At 49.2% G+C, this 23,887-nt stretch overlaps 2 protein-coding genes across 2 annotated transcripts in view; one reads left to right on the top strand and one right to left on the bottom strand.

The window, feature by feature from the left end:
- Positions 1–15,094, top strand: part of TRPV4 (transient receptor potential cation channel subfamily V member 4) — a 57,481-nt gene extending 42,387 nt beyond the window's left edge. Inside the window, exons 16-17 of the mRNA XM_060170545.1 lie at positions 9,370–9,484; positions 14,810–15,094. The gene's annotated coding sequence lies outside the window, so the exon portion shown is untranslated. The remainder of the gene's footprint in view (positions 1–9,369; positions 9,485–14,809) is intronic.
- Positions 1–23,887, bottom strand: part of FAM222A (family with sequence similarity 222 member A) — a 56,704-nt gene that overhangs the window by 10,219 nt on the left and 22,598 nt on the right. The window contains exon 2 of the mRNA XM_060170546.1: positions 17,159–17,290. Within this exon, the coding sequence (XP_060026529.1) occupies positions 17,159–17,240 (82 nt within the window). The 5' untranslated portion in view covers positions 17,241–17,290. The remainder of the gene's footprint in view (positions 1–17,158; positions 17,291–23,887) is intronic.

The raw sequence follows: 23,887 nt of genomic DNA, 5'->3' as shown, positions 1-23,887 counted from the left end.
CCCTGCCCTGAGGTGTTCTCTTTTGGTTTTTTGTTTTATATTTTTTGGCTGCGCGGCATGTGGGATCTTACTTCCCTGACCAGGGACTGAACCGGCGCCCCCTCTGCATTAGAAGCACAAAGTCTTAACCACTGGACCCCCAGGGAAGTCCCCAGAGGTGTTCTCTTTTGAAACAGTGTTCAGACACCAGCAGGACACACCACACACCTGGTGGGCAGGCTGTGGCTCGTGGGCTGCCAGTTTGGGACCTCTGGTGGCAGAGAAACAATCTGTGAGCCAGGATGTGAGCCCCGGGCATCTGTGCCCCGGGACCCTGCTCTCAATCACTGGGCACCGTGGACACCATGGCTGGACCGGTTCTCTCAGGTTGATGCCGATGGCCTGGACACCCTGCTCGTCTAGTCTGTGTCCGTCTGTCTCCCCCGCCCCACACCCCGAGGAGAACTGCCCCATCTCTGGGTCCCCTCCAGTACCTGATCTGGAAGGGTGAACCTGGGGAGGGGTGGAATTGTCCATGCAGTGCCCAGCACGCAGTAGGTGCCTGAATTATGTGCCGAGAGGATGAAGAAGAGGTGTTGCCTACACCCCCTGGTCTCAGCTGAGACATGGCCCCGGCCCCCATCCAGGCAGCCTTCCCTGCCTGCCCCCCAGCACTCCCCTGCTGTAGCTGTTGGCTTGTCTCCTGGGCTGGATTTGGAATTGTCTGAGGGCAGGCCTTGCTCCTTCTCAGCACCCTGATGCCTAAGAGAATGTGTGGAACCGTGGCAGGTGCCCGGGAGCGTTGCGTGAATGATGGTGCGGGGTCTAGCGAATCTCCCCCCATGAACTGGGCTGCCCCTGCCTCCCCCCCCCCCCCCCCCCGCCATGGCCCCTGTGAAAGCCTTGTCGGGAAATGCGAAAGACTGCCTGGCTGGCTGGCGGTGCAGGCGAGCCATCGCTGTCGTTAAGTTAATGTTATGGGCCTTTTACAGGTGTGTTAAATAGACGCAGTTATTAACAAGTACATTAAGCCAATTAAAAGCAGCCCTTTGAGTGGGATTTAATGTTGCTACAGGGAGACAGAAGAGTGGGCCTCAGTGGCACCCTGCCTTCCGGAAGCTGGAGGGGTGAGACTGGGGAGAGGTGAGCAGCTCGGATTCCGACTGGAGGCAGGCCATGGCCTTTTGACGCCCAGCTCAGCCACTTGCTGGGGGTGACCTGGGGCAGCCGCTGGACGTGAGCCTCAGTTTCTCGTCTGTAAGGGGCTGAAGGGGCGGGCGCATCAGGGGTTGCCGAAGTCAGCGTGATACTCTGTACGGGCAGGCACGTGGTACCTGCCCATCAGGGGGCAGGTGGAGGTGGGAGGGGTGGCCAGGGCAGGACCCCAGCCCAGGATTCCTGCTCCCACGCTCCGGGCTTCTCTGTGCTGCCCCGGTGGCAGCCCCAGGTGCCCCCAGGCACCTACCAGCCAGACGCCAGTCCCTGTGCGGCTGAGTGCGGCTTCCTGCTGAGCCACTGCACATCCCCACCACCCTGCCCCCGGCGAAGTTGTTCCCTTGGTGGACCTCAGACCTTCTGACTGTAAAATGGGGCCATTGATAACTGTAGCTTTCCTAGAGGAGGGGTGGGAGAATGAAAGGTGTGCCAGGCACCGGAGCACAGCAGGCGTTTGGTGAGGTTTTTTTCCTTGTTATGTTGCCACAGATTTTGCCTATCACCTCCTCCCTAAGGCTCAGGAACTGGACATGATCTGTGTTGAAACGGGGCTGGGGTGGGGTGTCCAGGACAGGAGGGGTCCCTGGGCCTGGGGCCTGGCCCCAGCCCCCCGGGAGGAGCAGCCCGTATCCGCATTCCCCTTTGCTGCCGACATTGCCCTTGGAGGTGGCAGCCTTCTGAATGCTCAATTAACGTGACACTAATCAGCTGGCGGCACCAGCAGACTCCCTAATGAGGCTGTCCCGGAGGGGGGCAGGGGAAGGCGCTGGGCCGGGCAGACGCAGCTGTTCTCTGGCCTCTGCTGGGAGGGAGGCAGGGAGGGGAAGGGCGGCGGCCAGCCACCCTGACCTGCCTCCAGCCCGCTGCCCCGGTGGCAGCCCCAGGGCCTTGGAGGTCAGGCCCGGGTGTCACTCCAGGTGCCCCAGCTACCAGCTGGGGGTAGGGGAGTGGCCCCAGCTCCCTGGCCGCCACTTCTCCTAAGGGGACGGAGTGAGGATTAAACGAGGACGCGTGTCAGAAGGCCTGGTACCTAGTGGTGCTCAGAGAAGGCTGGCTGCCTGCCTTCTAGCTCTTTCTGTGCCACAGCAGGCAGTACAAGGTAGTGGTGGTCATTGGGCGCCGCACAAAGGGTCCTCTCATTCTCTAGGCATGTGTGTGTACACATGTCCAAGCTCACACACATGCTCAGATGCCTAGGGTCACACGTGTGAGCCACGTGTGCCCAGATATTCAGGGACATCCTGTACATGCAGAGACCGGCAGGTGTTCGCAGGCACACGTACCCGTGTCTACATCCTCCTTCCCCACTGGAGCCCCAGCTAGAGCCCTGCGGCGGCCAAGGTGTCCCTCCCCGTCGGCAGGTCTGGGAGTACTTCAGTCCCTCCCCAGTCTGACTTTCCTGCACCTCGGTTTCCCTGGCCTTCTCCCTGACTGGGCTCCGTCTCTGGGAGCCCACCCCTCACTCTCTCCCAGGACCCAGCAATGTCCATCCCTCGCCCTGGGCTTTGCCTGTGTTCCCATCTCACCCTGCTGCATTGGCCATGATGCATGTGGGATCTTAGTTCCCCGACCAGGGATTGAACCTGCGCCCCCTGCTGTGGAAGCTCGGAGTCTTAACCACCGGACCACCAGGGAAGTCCCTGTCCCTCTGTCTTCGTGGCAGCTGTCTTTGCCCTTTGGAACTGCTGCCTCATCTCTCCCTCCTTTTGGCCATTTTCCTACTCCTGTCTGTCTCCGTCCACATCCATGCTGGTCTGACCCCCCCATCCCTTCCCTCCCCCCTCCAGTCTCTGTCTCCAGTCCTTAGTCTCACCCCCTCCCACCCACCACTGGCTCCCTGCCCCTCCCCGTTGCTGTCTTTGTGCCACCACATCGTGGCTCTCTATTTAGGATACTGGTCTGTTTTAAGTGCTGAAGACATCCTCTCTCAGTTTGGGGGCTCATCTTGACTTTTTCCTAGAATTCCTGTTGATGTATGGTGTTGGGTAAGGCTCCAATGTCATTTACTCCATATGTATAACCAGTTGTCCCAGCACTGCATATTCATCCCCAGTGATCTGCAAGACCCAATTCATCCTAGATGGAGCTGGTAGTGTGTGGATCTATTTCTAGATGCTCTGCTCCATCCCCTGGTCCCCTCTTTCCCTTTGTTAGTCCCATGGTTTCAGCCTTAAGCCATGGCAGTACTGGCCCTTATACTTCTTTTTTTTTTTTAAATTATTATTTATTTGGCTGAGTTGGGTCTTAGTTGCGGCACATGGGATCTTTCGTTGCAGCACGTGGGCTCAGTGGTTGTGGTGTGTGGGCTTAGCCGTCCGGCGGCACGTGGGATCTTAGTTGCCCGACCAGGGATCGTCCCCTGCATTGGAAGGCAGATTCTTAGCCACTGGACCACCAGAGAAGTCCCTGGTCCTTATACTTTTTCGTCAAAAGCACCTTGGCCATTCTTGGCCCTTTGTTCTTCCCTTATCAACTTCCACACCAGGTTTTCAAGTTATACACAGGATGGCCAGGATGTAGGGATTGGATTGATTTTTTTCCATATTGAATCTCTGTCCATGCACAGGACATATGTCTAAGTTTGTTCTGGTCTTTAAAAACTGTCATTATATAAACTTAAATTTTTCTCCATAGAGGTCATTTACCTCTTTTATCAATTTATTTTAGGTCCCTTAATAAATTGTAATAGTATCATAACTTAGATAAAATGGACAATTCCTACATAGACACAAACTACCAAAACTGACTTAAGAAGAAATAGAAAATCTGAATAGACCTATAACAAATAAAGATATTAAATTAGTGATCAAAACATTTACCCACAAAGAAAAGCCCAGGCCTAGAAGCCTTCACTGTTGAATTCTATAGAACATTTAAAGAAGAATTAATGCCAATTATTCCACAAACTCTTCTAAAAAAGAGACTAGGAGGGAACACTTGCAAACTAATTCTGTGAGACCAGTATTACCCTAATGTCAAAACCAGACAAAGACACCACAAAATAACTATAGACTAATATCACTTATGAATATGTACTTGGTCCTCCGTATCCACAGGTTCTGCATCCATGGATTCAACCGAGGACCAAAAATTCCAAAAAGCAAAACTTGAATTTGCTGTGCACCAGCAACTATTTTCACAGCATTTACATCATATTTACAACTATCTACATATCATTTACATTATATTTACAAGTATTTACATAGTATTTACATTGTACTAGGTAAGTAATCTAGAGATGATCTAAAGTATATTCAGGGGAATTCCCTGGTGGTCCAGTGGTTAGAACCCCACGCTTTCACTGCTGAGGGCCGGGGTTCAGTCCCTGGTCGGGGAGCTAAGATCCCACAGGCTACGCGGTGTGGCCAAAATAAGAAAAAACGATATGCATAGATTATACACAAATACTATGCCATTTTATGTATCAATATAAGAGATTTGAATATCTGTGGATTTTTGTATCCATCGCCGGGGGGCAGGGGGGAGTCTTGGAGCCAATCTCCCATGGATACCATGACTGTACATGCAAAAATCAACAAAATACTAGCAAACTTAATCCAGTAATATATAAAAAGCATTATACACCATGACCAAGTGGGACTTATCCCAGGAATATAAAGTTGACTTAACATCCAAAACTCAATGAAATACACCATATAGATAGAATAAAGGACAACTACCACATGGTCATCTCAGTGGATGCAAAAAAGCATCTGATGTAACCTAAGGTACCTTCATGATAAAACATTCAACAAACTAGGATAGAAGGGACCTTCCTCAACTTGAGAAAGAGTATTTAGGAAAAATCCACAGATTATGTCACATTTAATGGTAAAAGACCAAATGCTTTCCCTCAAAAATTAGGAATAAGATTGCCACTTCTATTCAACATTGTACTAGAGATTCTAGCCAGGGTGATTAGACAAGAAAAAGTCATTCACATTAAAAAGCAAGAAATAAAACTGTCTCTTTTCATAGATGACATAATCTTGCACATAGAAAATCATATGAGGGCTTCCCTGATGGCTCAGTGGTTAAGAATCCGCCTGCCAATGCAGGGGAAACGGGTTCAAGCCCTGGTCCAGGAAGATCCCACATGCTGCGGAGCAACTAAGCCTGTGTGCCACAACTACTGAGCCTGCGCACTAGAGCCTGCAAGCCACAACTACGGAGCCCACGTGCCAACTACTGAGCCCATGTGGCACAACTACTGAAGCCCGCGTGCCTACAGTCTGTGCTCCTCAGCAAGAGAAGTCACTGCAACGAGAAGCCCGTGCACCGCAATGAAGACCCAATGCAGCCAAAAGTAAATAAATAAATTAGCTTACAAAAAAAAAAGAAAATCCTATGAAATTCAGTAAAAAAACTATTAGAATAAACAAGTTCAGCAAGTTTGCAGGATCAGTGTAAGAAATCAACTGTATTTCTATACATGCACAATGAACGGTCCAAAACAAAATTAAGAAAATGATTGCATATACAAGAGCATCAAAAAGTAAAACTTAGAAGTAAATTTAACAAAAGAGCAAAAGTTACAATCTGAAAAAAATTTTTTTCAAAGAAATTAAAGAAGATTTAAATAAATGGAAAGACATCAGACATTCATGGATTAGAAGACTTAATATCAAGATGATAATATTCCCTACACTGCTGTACAGATCCAACACAGTCCCTATCAAAATCCCAGATGGCTTCTTTGCAGAAATTCACAAGCTGATCCTAAAATTCACGGGACCCAGAAGACCCAATACAATCTCGAAAAACAACAAAGTTGGAGGATTCACAATTTCTGATTTCCTGACTTACTACAAAGCTACAGTAATCATGACAGTGTGGCACTGGGATAAGGAAAAACATGTAGATCCAAAGAATTGAGAATCCAGAAATAAGCCCTCACGTTTATGGTAAACTGATTTTTGCCGAGGGAGCCAAACAATTCAATAGGGAAAGATTGGTTTCTTCAACAAATGGTGCTGGAATAAGCCACACGCGAAAGAATGAAGCTGGACCTTTCTTCACACCATACACAAAAGTTAACTCAAAATGGATCACAGACCTAAAAGTAAGAGCTAAAATTAGAAAACTCTTAGGCAAAAACAGGAGTAAATTTTCTTCCTTAATGTAGGGTTAGCAAAGCCTTTTTAGATACAACACCGAAAGCACAAGTGAAAAAAAATTTTTTTTTTTTTGGAAAAAGAAATTTTTACTTCATCAAAGTTAAAACCTTTTGTACTTCAAAGGACACCATGAAGAAAGTGATAAAGGCAACCCTAGAATGGGAGAAAATATTTGTGAATCATGAATCTGATAAGGAACTTGTATCTAGAATATATAAAGAACATTTACAACTTAGTAAAAAGACAGCCCAATTTAAAAATGGGCAAAAGAGCAGAATAGACATTTCTTCAAAGAAGATATACAAAGGCCTATGTGCACATAAAAAAATGCTCAACATCCTTAGCCATTAGGGAAATGCAAATCAAAACTACAGTGGTACCACTTCATCTGCACTAGGATGGCTGGAATCAAAAAGATGACAAGTTTTGGTAAGATGTGGAGACACTGGAACCCTCATACACTGCTGGTGGGAATGTCAAATGGCGCAGCTGCTTTGGAAACCAATTTGGCAGGTCCTCAAAAACGTAAGCAAACAATTACCATGTGACCCAGCAATTCCACTCCTAGGTGCATATGCAAGAGAAATGCAAACATACGCCCACACTGAAAATTATATACAAATGTTCATAGCATTATTCATAATTGCCAAAAATGTGGAGATGACCCAAATGTCCATCAGTTGATACGTAGGTAAACAAAACGTGGCATGTCCATACAATGGGATATTATTCGGCACTAATAAGGATGAAGTACTGATGCATGCTACAACACGAACCTTGAAAACATTAAGTTAAAAAAGCCATACATAAAAGCCCACGTATGACATGATTTCATTTATATGAAATATCCAAAGTCGGTAAATCTAGAGAGACAAAGTAGTTTAGTGGTTGCCTAGGGCTGTGAGGGGGCTGAGGGGTAGCTGGGCAGTGACTGCTATTGGCTATGGGGTTTCTTTTGGGGGTGAGGAGAACATGGTCTGGAAGTTCATAATTGGTGATGGTTAGACAACTGTGAATTTATGCTAAAAAGAATTCACTAGTATACTTTTAATGGGTGAGTTGTATAGTCCCTGTTACCATACATGTAAAACTGTCCCCACCCCCAAGTGAAATAGTATCTTTTTGTAATACACATTTTCCAACTCTTTGTTATAGATACAGAGCTGGCAGACTACCATCTGCAGGCCAAATGTGGTGTGCAACCTGCTTTTGTAAATAAAATTTTATTGGAACCCAGCCATGCACACTCATTTCTGTGCGTCTGTGGCAGTTTTCGCACCATGATGCCGCAGAGCTGAGTAGTTACAATAGACACTGTGTGGCCTGCGAGGCCGAATATCGGCTCTTTACAGAAGTTTGCCCACTTCTGCTGTAGAGGAAGGAAACTGCACTTGTATGTTGATATTCTTTTTTTTTAAATTTTTTTCTATTATTCCACTTTTATTTTTTAAAAACTTTGTTGAAATGTAGTTGATTTACAATGTTGGGTTAGTTTCAGGTGTACAGCAAAGTGATTCAGTTATGCGTGTGTGTACATATATACATATATATTCTCTTTTAGATTCTTTTCTATCATAGGTTATTACAAGATATTGAGTATAGTTCCCTGTGCTGTACAGTAGCTCCTTGTTGGTTATCTACTTCATGTATTGTGTGTTGATGTTCTGTCTGCAAATCTTGCTGAATTCTTGTTCTCTTGAGGTTTCTATGCAGACAGTCTGACTTCTTTCTAATCCTTAAAACTTGTTATTTATTATCCCCTGTCTTACTGAGATGGCCAGGACCTCTGTACAGTGTGGGAAGGCAGTGATTTGGGTCTCTGTCCTCCTCTGATTTTATCAACCCTTGGGTTGGATTGTGGTGGACTGTGGTTGTATCCTCCGTAATAGAAGAAGGAAGTTGCCTGTCGTCCTAGTTTGCTAAGAGCTTATTTTTATTCATTCAATCGTAAAAGGAGGCTAACTCCATCCGGGCCTGTCCTGGCTGTCACCTCTGAGCGTCTCTCCTCTCCTGGGCTCGGTTCCGAGGCGGGGGTGGCCCTGGACCATCCCTCCATCCCCGGGGCTGTGCTCAGCAACAGCTCTGTAATTGAATCTGCGGTGCGGCCAGCAGTGGGTTTTTAATTTTATTGGAATTTTAAATTGCTTTGTTTCTTCCTTATTTTATTAGTGTTAGTGGAAGCAGCTGCACCTGCAGGAATGCTTGTGGGGCTACGGCCCACAGGGGCAATGGCGCCAGCCTTTGGGGTTGGGGGCGTTGCGCAGGAGTCAGGTGAGGAGGGGTGGGCGTTGGGGAGAAGCTTCATCTGTGAAGATGCGAGGGATGGGCTGGGGAACCTCTTATCCCTTTGTGGGTATGGGTGTGGGGAAAGGGGTCCTGCCCTCTGGGGGAGATGGGGGCAGGTAAAGGGTTTGAGTCTGCTGCCAGGCCCTGGGGATTCTCTCCTTTTCTTCTTATTCCCACATCACAGCGGAGGAAACTAAGGCCTAGAGAGGGCCAGTTCGTCATTTGCCCAAGACCACACATACATCCCATTCAGGGCACAGCCAGGATTTGACCCCCAGGCCATCTGGTCTCAAAGCCTGTGTCCTGGGGGCTCCTGGGGAAGAGAGCAGGACAGTCACTCAATCCTCATCTTCAGAGGACCAGCCTGAGGCACAGAGAGGCTGCGTCCCTCACCCAGGGTCCGGCAGAGCGAGGCTGGACGCTCACACCAGTCTCCTAGGGTAGCTGCCACGTCCCCTCCCTCCCTGGATGACAGGTCCCTGAGTCTACCCCTGCACCAGCCAAGCCCCCATGGTGCCTCTCTGCCTGGCCCATACTTTTAGCGGCGTGTGACTCAAAGTTTGTGTATCAAAACCATGATGAGAAAGTCAAATATTTATTAGGGGCATGGTCCTGAGCAGCTGAGAACAGGCTTCTGTCCCAGGGATGGGTGGGTCCTGTTTGGGACCCAGGGACTCTACCCAGCTGGGAGTAGCCCAAGATCTTAGGCCTGAGGTAGGGAAGGGGGATGGACTTTGCCTCCCGCCATCTTTTTCCCTTTCTTTTTCTCCAGGTCACTTTCTCCGGTTAGCTGGAACAGGCTACAACAGCCAGCCACCTGGGCTCCTGGACACGTGGCTGCCCGTGCCCCCGGCTCGGCCACCTGCCTGACCTCAGGTCCTAGAGAGGTAAACAGCCATTTCTGGTTCACTGACTATGTTCTGGGCGCTTGTGGAGGTCAGTCCTCGTGCAGCCCAGTGTAGTCAGGCAGCTCTGATCCCATTTCACAGGAAGAAGAGGGAGGGGGGGCTCAGACCAGGCCACGTCTTCTCCCCACCGGTTTTTTGACATTATTATCACAGATGGTCAGAGCTGGATGGCTTCTTAAGTCCATCTGATCTGACCCCTTGCTTTACAGAAGGGAGAATGCAGGCCCCAGGAGGCCAACTGACTCATCCAAGGTCACGCTACATGTGGCCCAGTCGAGACCTTTCTCCCTTAGTGAGAAACAGCATAGCCCCAGGTCTGGTCACAAAGCTCAGGGCCAGCCCTTCCTGTCTCGGTTCTGCCTGGGGGCCACAGGGACAAGAGGGTCAGCCTAGGCCTGAATGCCCGGGAGTCTTTCCAGGCCTTGACCAGGCAGCAGGGCACCCAATTCAATTTGCTTATCTCCCTTCTTGCCGCCCTCTCTCCTGTGCTCTTCAGTTACAGGCAGAGTCAGTGTCTTTTCCAATAAGTGCAAAGATGTCAAAGGGTCTGAGTGGGCAGGGGAAGCAGGACATCCTTGGTGGCCCTCCACATTCTCTAGTTCCGGCCTTGAGGCAGGAAGGAAGGACTGGCCCAGGTCATTGTGCCCAGCCCTTATCTCCAGCCAGTTGGCAGCAGAGGGCAAGGCAGGAAACACTGGCACCTGGACAGTGGCAATCAGAGGTTAAAATGCACAGATCCTTTAAGCCAGCAAGCCCATCCTGGAAGAATTTTTTGCACAGATATACGTACGTGTACGAAGTTGATGTTCATTACAGCACCATTCAGAATAGCAGGAGACTAGAAACAACCTAAATGTCCATCAACAGGGAGATGGTTAAAATGTTATATTCATCTGTACAGTGGAATACGAGGGTACTCTGTCAGGTGAGGAATAATCTCCAAGACACATCGGTAAGAAAAAAGGCAAGGATCTGAGAAGTATGTCGGGGTGCAAATGTTTACATGAAAGGTATTCACTGCCCCTCCTACGTGCATGCATTTTTCAGGAGGGTATTTAAGAAACTGCTAATGCTGGTTTCCTCTGGGAAGGAGAGTTATTTTTCACTGTAAATTCTCATGCCTTCTGAATTATGTGCCACGGACAATCTATTCAGTGAAGTATCTAATTTTATAAAAGAGAACGTGTTCTCCCTGGAGGCCATGTAAAGGAGGGAAGGGGGCTGTGCATGAAAAACATTTTTCCTTGGAACCGAAGGCCCTTCCAGATTATCTGTCATTGTTCTATTTTTGATGAGGCAGACATGTATTCTGTAAACCCCTATCTCTGAAAGAACACCCTCAGAGGACCTTCAGTTCTGAGGATGTTGATATAACATCTTAGGTCCCCCTTGTCTTTCTGGAAATACCCTCCAGAGGCAAGTAATCAAAATTGAACCAGCACAGGACCTAATCGAAATATATAAGAAAAGGGAAGGAAAGGCAATTATAAGTAATGGTTGGCAAATAAACACTTCCCATCAGAAAAATGTGGCCACAGACGAGATGAAGATTATGGCCAAATATTTCATTGTGAAGGAAACAATGTAGTAAAAGCAACTGTTTCCATAACGCAGAAATGCAAAGAGTAGGAGGAAAAAACTTACTATAAAAGGAGAAATGGAATGAGCACAGGGAGAAAAAAAGTCATAGAAAACAGGATGAAAAGTGATCAAAATGAAAGGGAAATAGGGAGTCAGAGAGGCGTAATTAGAAGAGGGTACATAGGGAAGATGGGCAAAAGACAGCCAATCTGTGCTTAACTAGAGTCCCCAAAAGAAGGAAAGTGAAATAATACAAGCCTTGGAACTGCCTGTCGAAAGGCACAGACTGTTCCAGGAGAAACAGACTCTGAAGGGTCAATCTCAAGACACAGGCTAGTAAAGCAATGGCATGAAAGATGTGGAAAGATCAAAATGAAATATAAAGGAGGAGGGCTCAGGCTTCAACTTCTCCGTGGCAACATTCAACATAAGAAAAGAACAGAACAAGGTCTACAAAAATCCTCAAGGAAACAAAGTGACCCAGGAATTATTTTTTTGCTCATTCAAGTAGAAAGTCGACAGACCATTCTGAATGTGCGGGAATTCCAGGAGTGTTGTTCACAGGAGGCCTTAAGCCATAGATTAAAGGGCAACTTCAGATGGTGGAAAAATAAGGCAAAAGAACTGGTGATGAGCATGGACCCTGTTTATCTAGGAGACTGAGATGGATAGAACTGTGGGAGTGTGGTGATGTAACCAGATGTTAACATCACAAGCCCTAGGAGTAAAGTAATGGTATCACTAAGAAGAGAGGGCATGGGGAAAGAGGGGAACAGTAGTATAAGTACACAGGTGTCCTCATTTTTAATAGCTGGGATCAAAAGATATTTAAAGCTGATGTCAGTTAATAGAGGTTTAAAAGGGTGAAGTGAATGCCGAGAAAGTGCTGTAGGGAGAAAAAGGAAATACACTAATTTCATCATTTTGTTCATTTTAGGGTAGATGGAATAGATGCTGTTACAAAGAGATAAAAAAATTAGGGGATTATTTAATGCTACACCACTAGAACAAGAACACCAGCCTTCCCTATGAGTAGTAGGTACACAAAGCAGAGAACTTAGATCACACAGGGAAAGACTTTTCAAAGCAATTAAAACAAAGCACAGCATGACTGAACTAATACCAGACATCTGTTATATCAATAAATGTAAATGGCCTAAACGCTATTAAAAATTTTTTAAAAGGCATTCAGATTGGATCACAAAGCTTAATTCAACTCTATATTATATGAGTCACATCTAAACAAAGTAATTCAGAAAGGTTGAAATAAAAGGACTGGCAAAGGTTTCAAGAAAAATGTGAATTAGAAAAGCATCTTAATAGGCAGTTACCATCTTAATAGATAAGATTGAATCCAGGCCAAAAAGTATTAAATACAGCCAAGAAGGATGCAGTTCACTATGGAGATTTAAGGTACTAATACCTGTGCATTAAATTCCATTGCATCTTGGATACACAAGACCTAACTAATGTAATTAACAGGGTAGATATAACTGGTTAACACCAAACTCTGAATCCCGGAAACAAAGCCACATCTTTTCAAATTCCCATAAAAAGTCACAAAAATCACCGGAGATTATATCACAAAGAAAACTTCACTAAAGTCCAAAAAAGTATAAATCATTCTCTGATTATAATGCAACAGAACGGGAAATAACAAAATACAAAGGCACCTACTACCTGGGTGGACAGATGGAACTCAAATGAGCCTGAAGCCAAAGAAGAAGAAATCAAAGCCAAAGTTGTAAAGTTATCTAGAAAATACTGATAATAAAAATACATGCTAGAACCTACAGGATACAGCTAAAGCAGTGCTGAGAGAATTCACAGCCTTTATTTTCCTTTTTTTCTTGTTTAGCAGTATAAAGACTTAAGCCTCTCAAGACATTTTTTAAAAAGGAAAGCAGGAAGAAGATTTTAATAAAGATAAATGCATAAATTAATGCATTAGGAACCAGAAAAGGGTAATTACTAATAAATGGATCCTAAAGATGGTTCTTTGGGAAAGGGGGGTAGATAACCTCATTAGCTAACTAACCTAATCAAGAAAATGCGGAGGGGAGCACACACAAAATATACAATATAAGAAAGAAGGGTGAAGTAATCACTTAAAAGAATTTATTTTGTGCAACCTCATGCAAATAAATTCAAAATGGGTACTTTTCTAGAGAAACATCATTTATCAAACTCATTCAAGAACAATTAGATCGATCATTACAGAAGAAATAGAGAACATTATCTCAGAGTTACCCAGCCCTCCATCTCCCAAATAAATACACTAACCCAGACTGCTTCATGAAGGATCAAACAATCTTTAAAGAACAGATAATCCATTTCTACTTAAGCTGTTATAAAGCACAGAGGAAGAAGGAAAGCTTCCATCGTCTTTATGAAGCAAATGTAACACTGATAGCAAAACCCAACAAAAACTGTTCCAAAAAAAGAAAACTAAAGACTATTCTCACTGATGAAATTGAGGCAAAACTCCTAAACAAAATATAAAATCCAATTCTATGGTATGTTATAATGTAATATTTATCGTGACCACGTGGGAACCAACCAGGAATGCAAGGATGGTTCAATATAAAGAAATCTGTATCATTATTCATATTAACAGAACAAAGAAAAAACCCATATGATCAGTTTCACAGACATTGAAAAGTCATTTGGTAAAGTTCAGACTCCATTCTTGATTTTTAAAGTTCTCAATAAAATAGGAATAGATGGACACTTACTTAACCTGATAAAATATCTGCCCCTAAACCAGCATTCTGTGTAATGAGGAAATCCTAGAAGCTTCTCAAGGGCAAAGACAAAGCAAGAATGTCTACTGTCACCACTATTATTTTTCACTGTGCCAGGGATAGTAGACAACACTAATAAATAAGACAAAGAAATCAAGGTATAAAACTTGCAAGGGGGGCTTCCCTGGTGGCGCAGTGGTTGAGAGTCCGCTTGCCAATGCAGGGGACACGGGTTTGTGCCCCGGTCCGGGAGGATCCCACATGCCGCGGAGCGGCTGGGCCCGTGAGCCATGGCCGCTGAGCCTGCGCATCCGGAGCCTGTGCTCCGCAATGGGAGAGGCCACAACAGTGAGAGGCCCGCGTACCGCAAAAAAAAAAAAAAAAAAAAAAAAAACTTGCAAGGGGCTTCCCTCGTGGTGCAGTGGTTAAGAATCTGCCTGCCAATGTAGGGGACACAGGTTCGAGCCCTGGTCCAGGAAGATCCCACATGCCGCGGAGCAACTAAGCCCGTGCGCCACAACTACTGAGCCTGCACTCTAGAGCCCGTGAGCCACAACTGCTGAGCCCGTGTGCCACAACTACTGAAGCTCGTGCGCCTAGAGCCCGTGCTCCACAATGGGAGAAGCCATCGCAATGGGAAGCCCGCGTACCGTAATGAAGAGTAGCCCCTGCTCGCCGCAACTAGAGAGAGCCCACGTGCAGCAACGAAGACCCAAGGCAGCCAAAAATAAAAATAAATAAATTTATCAACAACAAAAAAAATTAACTTTCCAGAGGAAGGAAACTTTAAAAATGTGTAAGATCTAAATGAAGAAAATACTAAAACATTCCTGAGGGACATAAAAGAAAGTCTGAACAAACAGAAAGGTATAGATCATGTTATTGGAGGGAAAGACATCATAAAAATGTCATTTCTTCCTAATTTATAAATTGCATGCAATCCCAGTAAAAACCCAAACAGGATTTTGTTCTTACCTAGATAAGTTGATTCTACAGTCCAGACAGAAAACTAATGGAACAGCCAAGGAATTTCTGCATAAGAGGATGGTGAATAAGAAGCACCAGCAAATATTAAAATGTTTTATACACATGCTTACAGCATGGATGAACCTTGGAACACTATGCAGAGAGAAAGAAGCCAGTCACAAAAGGCCACATACTGTATGAGTCCCTTCCTAGCAAAGTCCGAAACAGGGGAATCTATAGAGAAGGGAGGAGCCAGGGGGATGAGGGAGTGGGTAAGGGATTTCTTCTGAGGTGATTAAAATGCTCTAAAATGAACTGTGGTGATGGATGCAAAGTTCTGTAAATACACTAAAACCACTGAACGGTACACTTCAAATGGGTGGATTGTATGGTACGTGAATAATATCTCAATAAAGCCATTAAAAATGTTTAAATGTGTTATAATGCTACAACAATGAAAACAGTATTGCACTGATATTTGAATACACTTGCATCCATACCCCACACTTTGCACCAGATAAATTATCAAATAATCAAAGATCGTATATTTTAAAAATTAAACCAGAGAAGAACTAGAAGAATCCCTGGGGACACCTTTTTTTTTATTTTTAAAAATAATCTCAGCATGAGAAAGGACATTCTAAGTATGACACAAAATCCAAAGGCCATACTTCAAAAAACTCGTCCATGGCAGAATCAAAGACAAATGACAATTTGGGGGAAACATCTGCAATTCATATGGCAGACAGAAGTCTAATTCCATCATATACAAAGAGCTCCTATAAATTAATAAGGACAAAACCCAATGAGAAAAATAGATCAAGAAGATGAAGAGATAAGTCAGTCAAACCACATCCATCAAAATTACAAAAGCACATACCTTCGACCCAGTATTTCTTCTTGTAGAAATTTATGCTGTAGTTTTATTCACACCTTTGTGACATACCCAGTGACAGAGTTTGTTGCTGCATTGCTTGTAATGGCAACAGGTTGGGTATGTTCTTCTTAGGGGACTGGTCAAATAAATTATGGATCATCCGTGCTATGAAAAACTATATGGCAAAAGAATGAGGAAGCTCTTTAGAGGCTGACATATAGGATATACTGCTAAGTGAAAAAGTGAGGGGTAGGACAGTGGATAAAATATGTATATACACACATTTGCTCGGATGTGCATAAAACGTCTTCTGAGAGGACACACAACAGCGGGGAGAGGAGGAGTTTTATCTCTACACCCCTTTATTCCTTTTGAATACTGGACCACGTGAGTATATTACCATGTCTGAAGATAAAATACATATTAAAAAAGCAAAAAGCAACAACGTAAACACTGTAAATGGCAACCACTCCTGCACTATAGGACAGAGGCAATAGGAAAGGGTGGGGACTGTGGTGAACTGGAGATGGGTGTCCCCTTTAAAGAGGCAATAGTTACATTCTAACCAATAGCTACAGGACAGGAACACAGGCTTATGTTACCAGATCCTCTGATTTGTGTTCGAGACACACTACATCCAGATTTTTATACAAACCTCTCCGTTTTTAAATGTGTCTAAATACTTGGGGAAAAAAAACAAACAAACAACCTATGGTGGTTAAAAATAATCAGATCAGAGGGTTTGGGAGCCCTGTCCTGGATGGTAAAGGAGGACAGACCCTTGGAGGTTACCAAGTCCAGCTCCCTAATGGCCCAGAGAGGGAAAAGACATGCCCAAGATCACCCAGCAATTCAGGCCGCAAGCTGGGATCCCATTCAGGACTACAGTGAACTTTTGAACAACGTGGTGGTTAATTCAGGCATAACTTACAGTTGGCCCCCGCATATCCTCGATTCCTCCATATCTGCGGATTCAACCAACCACGGACCCTGTAGTACTGTACTATTTACTACTGAAAGAGATCCACCTGTAAGTGGACCTGCACAGTTCAAACCTACATTGTTCGAGGGCTGGCTGTGTTTGCTTCCCCGTCATCCTCTCTGCTGATGCAGAGGGAGACAGGACACACAGTCAGGTCGCAGAAGAAGTGCTGGGGTCGGGGCCATGGTGCTGGTAGTGGTCAGAGAAGGCTCCTGGGGAGGAGGTCACACCCAGTGGGAGTCAGCCAGACCAAGGGAGTGGGGAGGGGCCCCAGGGAGGCAGCACAGCCTGGGCAAAGGCCTGGGAGAACACGGACGGTCCAAAGCAGGGTGGTGGCGGGCAGATGTGCCGGAGCGTGGACGGCTTTCCCCGCCTGGGAGCTGCCCTGCGAGGGCCCGAGGTGGGGAAAGCTTGGTGTGTCCAGGAGAGAGGCAGCCCCGTGGACTGCGGGGTGGGCAGAGGAAGGGGTGGGGCTAGGGCCATAAGGAGGGCGTGTCACTCACACTTGCGCAGCTCCAGGCTCTTTGTCGGGCAGGCCAGGTGTTGGCCGGGGGCGTTCTGGGTCCTCTGCAGGCAGGCCAGCATGGCTGAGCTGGGGGCCCGCGGCGGGGGGGACGCGCTCTGCGGCAGGGGCCCTGTGAGGAGGGAGAGGAGGCGCTGGTCACCGGGGCTGCTCTGTGCCCACCTCCCCACTCCCCGCCCAGCCCTGCTCACTGTGTGGGCCACCTCCTCCAGGGGGCTTCCCGACGCCCCCAGGCCTGCTCAGACCCTCTCCCCCTTCGTGTTCCCCCAGCAGGCCATCCTTCCAAGAGTGGTGGCCTCCAGCTCTCTTGTAACCGCCTGCCAGCAAATCCGTACCAACCTCCCCGCCCCCAACCTTCAGCCTTGAGCTCATCAAGGGCAAAGACCCCATCTGGTCATTTTGGGAACCAACATGGAAGGGTGCCCGGGAATGGCCAGTGGGCGAATGGGTGTCCCCACTTATTCAGGTGATGGTCTGCCCTCATCCCCGGCCTGGAGACTTCTCACAGCGCCCCTGGAGGGGAGATGCCCGGGATGGTGTCCCCGGGAGAACCAGAGGTGACCTGTGCTGAGCCCTGAGCCCAGGCCCCGAGGGCCATCAGGGCCCCCTGACCGAGTGCCCTACTCCGAACGGAAAGGGCAGGGCCACCCAGGGCAGCTCTGCCAGGCTGGGGCGAGGTCCCCCATGGGCAGCAGCTCAGATGTGGCTCCACACAGGTCCACCTGTGCTCATTCACCCAGATTCACACAGAAACGAGCATCTTTATCTTCACAGAACCCACTTTTCCGAGAACCCAGAGCCCCCGAGGGGCAGGGTGACACAGCCTGCCCTGGATGGATGGGGAGAGGGTGGGAGGTCTCCTGCCAGGGTCAGGGTAAGGAGAAGGCGGGCTCAACCCTGGACACTACTGATGTCCACCCAGCCTGGGCGCCCCATGCCCACCCTGTCCTGCTCCCACACCACCACCACTGCCAAGGCCTGAGCCACCAAGCTGGGCTGGGTTGAAAAAAGAAGAAAGCGGAGGGGAGGGTGTGTTGAAGGGGAAGAAAGAGAAGTTATTTAATACTAAACAGGTGTCTGGAGCCCTAAATTCTGCCGCTTTCTTCTAATAATGAAGTATTCATGAGGAAAAGCCCTTTTTCACTACTTTCTTAAGATACTAATTTCACAACAAGCTCCTTGTTACGGCGCAATTATTCCAATCTTGTATTTCCCCGAGACGGGTGCAGCCTCCTGTCTGTCCTGGACTCCCGGTAAATGAAAGACAATCACGTACCCACCTTTCATTATGCTCTATTTTACTTTCAGCAAAGGTAGCCTGAAAGAAATGATTTACTCTGAAAGGGACTTTTATTCAGTTTCAAAACCAATTTTCTCCTATTACTGTCTCAGAAAAAAAAAAAAAAGAGAGAGAAAGTGGGGGTGGATGGGGGAGGGTCGGTGGTTCTCACGCGCCACGCGCCCAGTCGCCAGCCTTAATGCAGCGATGCAATGAAAGATCTGGTATCCACTTCCTGGCTTTGATTTCTGGTAATTTTAAAATATGCCATTACAATCAGGCAGAAATTATACAGTTTAAAAAGGGAATGAAGTAGGGCTATTGCAGGGATGAAAGCCCTTGACTGCGGGAACGAGGCGCCGCTCCCTGGGGACGCGGACAGCGGGAGCGGGCCATGCTGGGGCCCTTTGGGACACACCCGTACACGTGGGGGCAGCTGGCCCCCCTGGACACCTGGGGACACGTGGACATGCATCCCGGACATGCTCGCTGCGTGCGTTTTCCTGAAGGTGGGCACACCGTCATACCCTCGCCCACCCCGAATGACACGCTCCTCTGGCACCTCTCAGCATACGCGGGAAGCGCACGGACACGCACAATCATGTGCCCACCTGGAAGGTAAGAGGCCTGTGCTGACCCTGGCAGCCCGGCCCCTCCCCCTGCTCCAGCCCAGAGCAGCAGCCACTCTCCCTCCACAGATGGGGAAACCCAGGCCGGAGGGAGGCAGCACCCTCCCCGGGGCCACCCAGCAGACAGTGACAGGGTGAACCTGCCCCCTCTCCACTGGGCTACACTGCTCCCCACAGGCTGGGGCAGCGCTGGGCCAGGAAGGAGGGAGGCCAGCCACCTGGCACACCGAGGAAACCTGGGCTGGAAGCCTGGGACCTCCCCCGCCCCAGTGCCTGCTGTGTGACCCCAGGGGAGCTACTGCCCCTCTCTGGCCTTGTAATGGCGCTTCCATGATCCTTCCCAGGTCATTTTTCTCCAGGGTCCTGGCCAAGCCCAGCCCCACTTTGGGAGGTCCTCCCCACCTCTGGCCTTTCACCAGGTGCTGGGGGCCCAGAAGCCCAGCCCCTCTCCAGCGCCCCCCCTCCCCAGGGGCCACGCACCCCAGCATGCTTTTCAGCTGAAAAGGGCAGGCTGGGACTGCAGTGCTAATCGGGTGAGGGGTAGGCTGCCTGTTCTGGGGCCTCTCTAGACCCCATCAGCTGCCCTCCCAGCAGGGCTCTGGTTTCCGAGTGCTCGGATGGTGGACGACCGGGCAGCTCTGGGAGCTGAGCGGCCACGTGGCCCAGCCCAGGGGACCACAGAGGATCCCCCAGAGGAGACGGTATCCACGTGAAGGCCTCAGCTCAGCTTTTCTGGTGCAGCCACCTGGATCATTTCATCCCTCGCCACTGGAGGATCAGCAGCCTCAGAGGCTGTCTTCACTTGGAGAGGAGCGATTTCTCTCTCTACACCCCCAATCCCCCCAACCCACTGCCCATCCTCCCAGGAGCCCTGCGCCTGCTGCTGGGGCAGGTGGGCGGCTCCAGCGTGGGACGTGGGCAGGGGCCAGTTCGGTATCATCCACATCATCTACAAACGAGACAAACAAAACAGAGCCCTGTTTTTGGCCATAAAAATTCTCTCTGGTCCCAGAGTAGAGCCTAACCTCCTTTACCTGGCCCTCAAGGCCGCTATGACCTGTCCTCCCCGCCTCCCACCCCCATCTCTCCTAGCTCCCTCCTAGCGCTCCCTCCAGCCTGGCAGCCTCCCACCTCCAAACCTTTGCCTGTGCTGGTCACTCTGCCTACAGCACCGCCACATGATCCATTTTAACTCAGACTCTGGCTCCCCTCCTCTGGGCATCCCCCCTCACAGCCCTAATCACACAGAGTTGTAATTGCCAATTTTCATGTCTGTCTTTCTCCACTGGACTGTGAGTTTCTCAGGGGCAAGGACCATGTCTTATTTGTCTCTTTCTCCCCAGTGCCTGGCAAAGAGTAATCACTTTATAAATAGGTGTTGAATGAATGGCTAAATTAATGAATCAGTTATTGTCAGATGAAGTGATGGAGGCCCAGAGAAGCCAAGCGTCCTGCACAAGGTCACACAGCAAGCTTGGAGACAGGACTGGAGCAGGTGCCTAAAACACTCATGATCTTCCCATGACCCACCCCCCGCCCCCCGCTTGGCATCATCCCATCTGCAGAAAGCCGGCCCCTCAGAGCCCCCGCCCCAGCTCATTACTCCCCCAGCCAGGGACCATCCTGGGAGCGCTGCTCATTCTGAAACCCTATCAGTAAATCGGGCTGTTTATAAGCCCAAGGTCTTTTGTGACTTTAATAATAAAAAAGGGGGGAGGGGGGAAATGTCGCAAGCCTCAATGATTAGAATGCTTCGGCACCGTCCCTGACGTGGGGGCTGATAAGACGCCTTATCTCGGAAGCACCCCTAGGAAAAGGTCCCCTCCACCAGATAACGCCCCCAGCTGTCGATATGCCCTTTCATAGCTGAGGCTTTAGATAAAGAAAATGTGACAGGGGAGGGGAAAGAAAGGAAGGAACTTTCCAAGTCCGAGGAGGAACTGAGTCTGTGCTGCTCGCCTTGGCAGAACAATGCATAGCAGAAGGATGTCTAAAGGCTGTCTTTATTTTTATTAAGAGAACAGGGAATTGGGGCCTTTGGCCCTGCCCGCCTTTTGTCGTCTCTCCCAGCCTGTCCGGCTGCAGAGGGTGTTGGGGAGCCACCCCCCACGCTGCCAGTGGGAACAGGGAGCTTGAAAATTACAATACGCATGTTACTGCTAATAGTAGCAGTGCACATTGATTGAATGCTTCCTCTGTGCCACGCCCCGTGTGCATCCTGTCTGTTGTATCTCACAGCATCCTCCTAGCAGCTGCTGTGGTGGGTTCTGTTTTTAGCCCCATTTCACAGATTAGGAAATGGTCACAGAGAGCAGAAGTAATCTGCCCAAGGTCACACAGCTTTTGGCTGGCAGAGCCCGGGGGTGTCAACACGGCTCCACACTGTACGGCCTCCAGCCCTGGCTCCAGAAGCAAAGTCCTGCTTCTCCCCGGTGCGCAAGTCTTTGGTTCTACTCCAGGAGGGGCTGGGGTCACAGAGAGGGAGAAGAGAGCGGGGAGAGGAGGAAGAGGGACTCTCAGGAATCCACCTACTCATCCCATAAACACTCATGGAGGACAACGCGAGAGGCTTGCGTGAGCAGAACAGTACAGAGGTGGCGAAAGCAAGGCCCTGCCTCCAGGAGGGAACTGTTTCAAGGCAGCTGTCATTTACCCAGCCATTCATTCACTCATTCATTCATTCAGGCAGCAAACACTCCCTGAGCATCTTTTGGGGGCCAGCCCCATGCCATACGCTGGGAGTATGGAAATCGGTGAGAACATCCTGCCAAAACAGAATATCCAACCGGAAGTGACTGCCTACTCCCAAGGCCAGCCTGTTCAAAGTGGACTTCCCTGGCCTCTCCCTCCGGCCTCCAATATTGCTCTGAAGTGGCAGGTGGGCAGGACTTTCCCCCATGTATCCTGCAGGTCAGCAGTCTGCCCCTCACCAGAGTGGGCTGGCCCTGGAGCACGTGGAATGCAGGGACGTACTTGGGCTGCACAGCAGGAGGAGGCTGTGACCCTGTGAAGGCCATGAGCGGTGCCGCTGCCAGCCCCCGTCCTTCCCTCCTCCCTGGAGCTCCCTACTCTGGCCTCTGTGGCTCCACTCAAGGCCAAAGACCCGCTGTGGCTTGGAGGAGAAGGTCATGTGAGGCCTTCCCTGCATCCAACGGGACTAGAAGTTCACAGTAGAGGGCCAGCCCCGGAGGCCTTAGGGTCGCACCTGCCGGGCAGGGGACAAGCACCGGGGTTCTGATTGGCTGAGTGACCTTTAGGAAGCGACAGCCCTTCTCTGAGTCTCAGTTTCCCTTGCTGAAACCTGACGGGCAGTGGCCCAGCCGATCGTAGGAGGGCCTTTGAGGGGATGTTACCATGTGGTTTTCAAACACAATCCAGTGCACTACCTGTATGCAAGACACAGGGCTGAGTCCACATAGGGTGGGTTCTAGATGTAGTCTGCTCTTGAGGGATTTGGAATGTTGAGTCAGGAAGCTGGTTAAGTGCTGAGTGGACAGTCGGGACTCTGAGTTCCCTAAAAACAGGCGAAGGAGAAGCGTGCTATTCCCAGGGCCTCACAACCTTCACGGGGAGGGGGCAGGAGTTCCCCCCCCCCGCCCCCCAGTTCTCACCTCCATCCCCAGGGCTGCACTTGAAGCCTTGCTCTCCTTCACCCTGTCCTGGCCCCAGAGCCTGCCCCCAAATGCAGGGAAGAATTTGAAGTAGAGGCAGAAGGCCGAGGGCCTGGGGAGGGGAATGAGCATTGGATTGAGAGCCTGGAAGAGCTGGGTCGGATCCTGGCTGTGTGGCCCTGAGTACCAGCATCCTTCTCTGGATGGGTCCCCACCACCATGAGCCAGGCCAGCACAAATACTCAGAAAGCTCAGGGCCCCCTAAACCACAAGGGGCAGGGTTTGCCTGCCCTTGGCCAGGAGAGGAGGGTGGAGGGGCCCTTGCCCGAGAGTGCCATAGGGAACCTGGGTGCCCAACCCTTCCCCCACGATGGGTGGATCCACTGTCTGTCCTTCACTCCTGTCTCTGTGGCTGTCGCTCACTCCATCTGCCTTCCTATCCTGACGCTTCCCTTCTTCCTCCCTGCTGTCTCCTTTCTCACTCCCTTCCTGACCCCACTCTCCCCTACCCCTTCCCCCTCCAACCCGCCCCAACTCTCTCCGCAAGGCAGCCAGAGTAGAAGCCCTCCCCCACCCCCTCCTGCTGCTCCCTCCCCCATTCCTGTTCCAAGCCCGAGCCCCAGGCCTTCCAGGGGACCCTGTTAATAATTAAATGTTAATCTAAAAAGCAATTTGAGCTGCGGCTAGGCAGATCCGGTTAGAGATTGCATTAGCATGGAGGAGGCAGGGTAATTTTCTTTAACCCCTCTCCTGATCTCTCTAGCCCGGGAACCTCCAGGTCACACTGGCACTGCTGATTAAACTGGCTTGGCTGTGGATAAAGGGGCCTGTGAAAAGTGATTATTTCCCACTGCCATGTGGGCTGCAGCACCAGAAAGGGGAGTTTCACTTTCTTTTTTTTAAGGTTGGGGGAGGGGGAGGGCACTGGCCCCTTCCAGAGGAGGCCTCATCTACTGCCAAGTATTACCACTGCATCGATCCCCACCCCCAGAGGCCCGAGGTCTCTCTAAAATGCGAATCTGGCCACTGAGCAAAACCTGGCTCCCTCTGTTCCTAGGACAGAGATGCCAGCCTCCTGCCTGGGGGACAGCACCCCTCCATTTAATCCTCACTCATAGTTTCTAGCACCTTGTCTGGGCCCTACCCTGGGCAGACCACTGGAGCCACAGATGCTGGTGGCTCTGGGCTGC

The sequence above is a fragment of the Lagenorhynchus albirostris genome, chromosome 14 (genome assembly GCF_949774975.1).
Source record: "Lagenorhynchus albirostris chromosome 14, mLagAlb1.1, whole genome shotgun sequence".
NCBI classification, from domain to species: domain Eukaryota; kingdom Metazoa; phylum Chordata; class Mammalia; order Artiodactyla; family Delphinidae; genus Lagenorhynchus; species Lagenorhynchus albirostris.
Note: the sequence above shows the minus strand (reverse complement) of the source record. Positions and strands in the feature narration are given on the sequence as shown.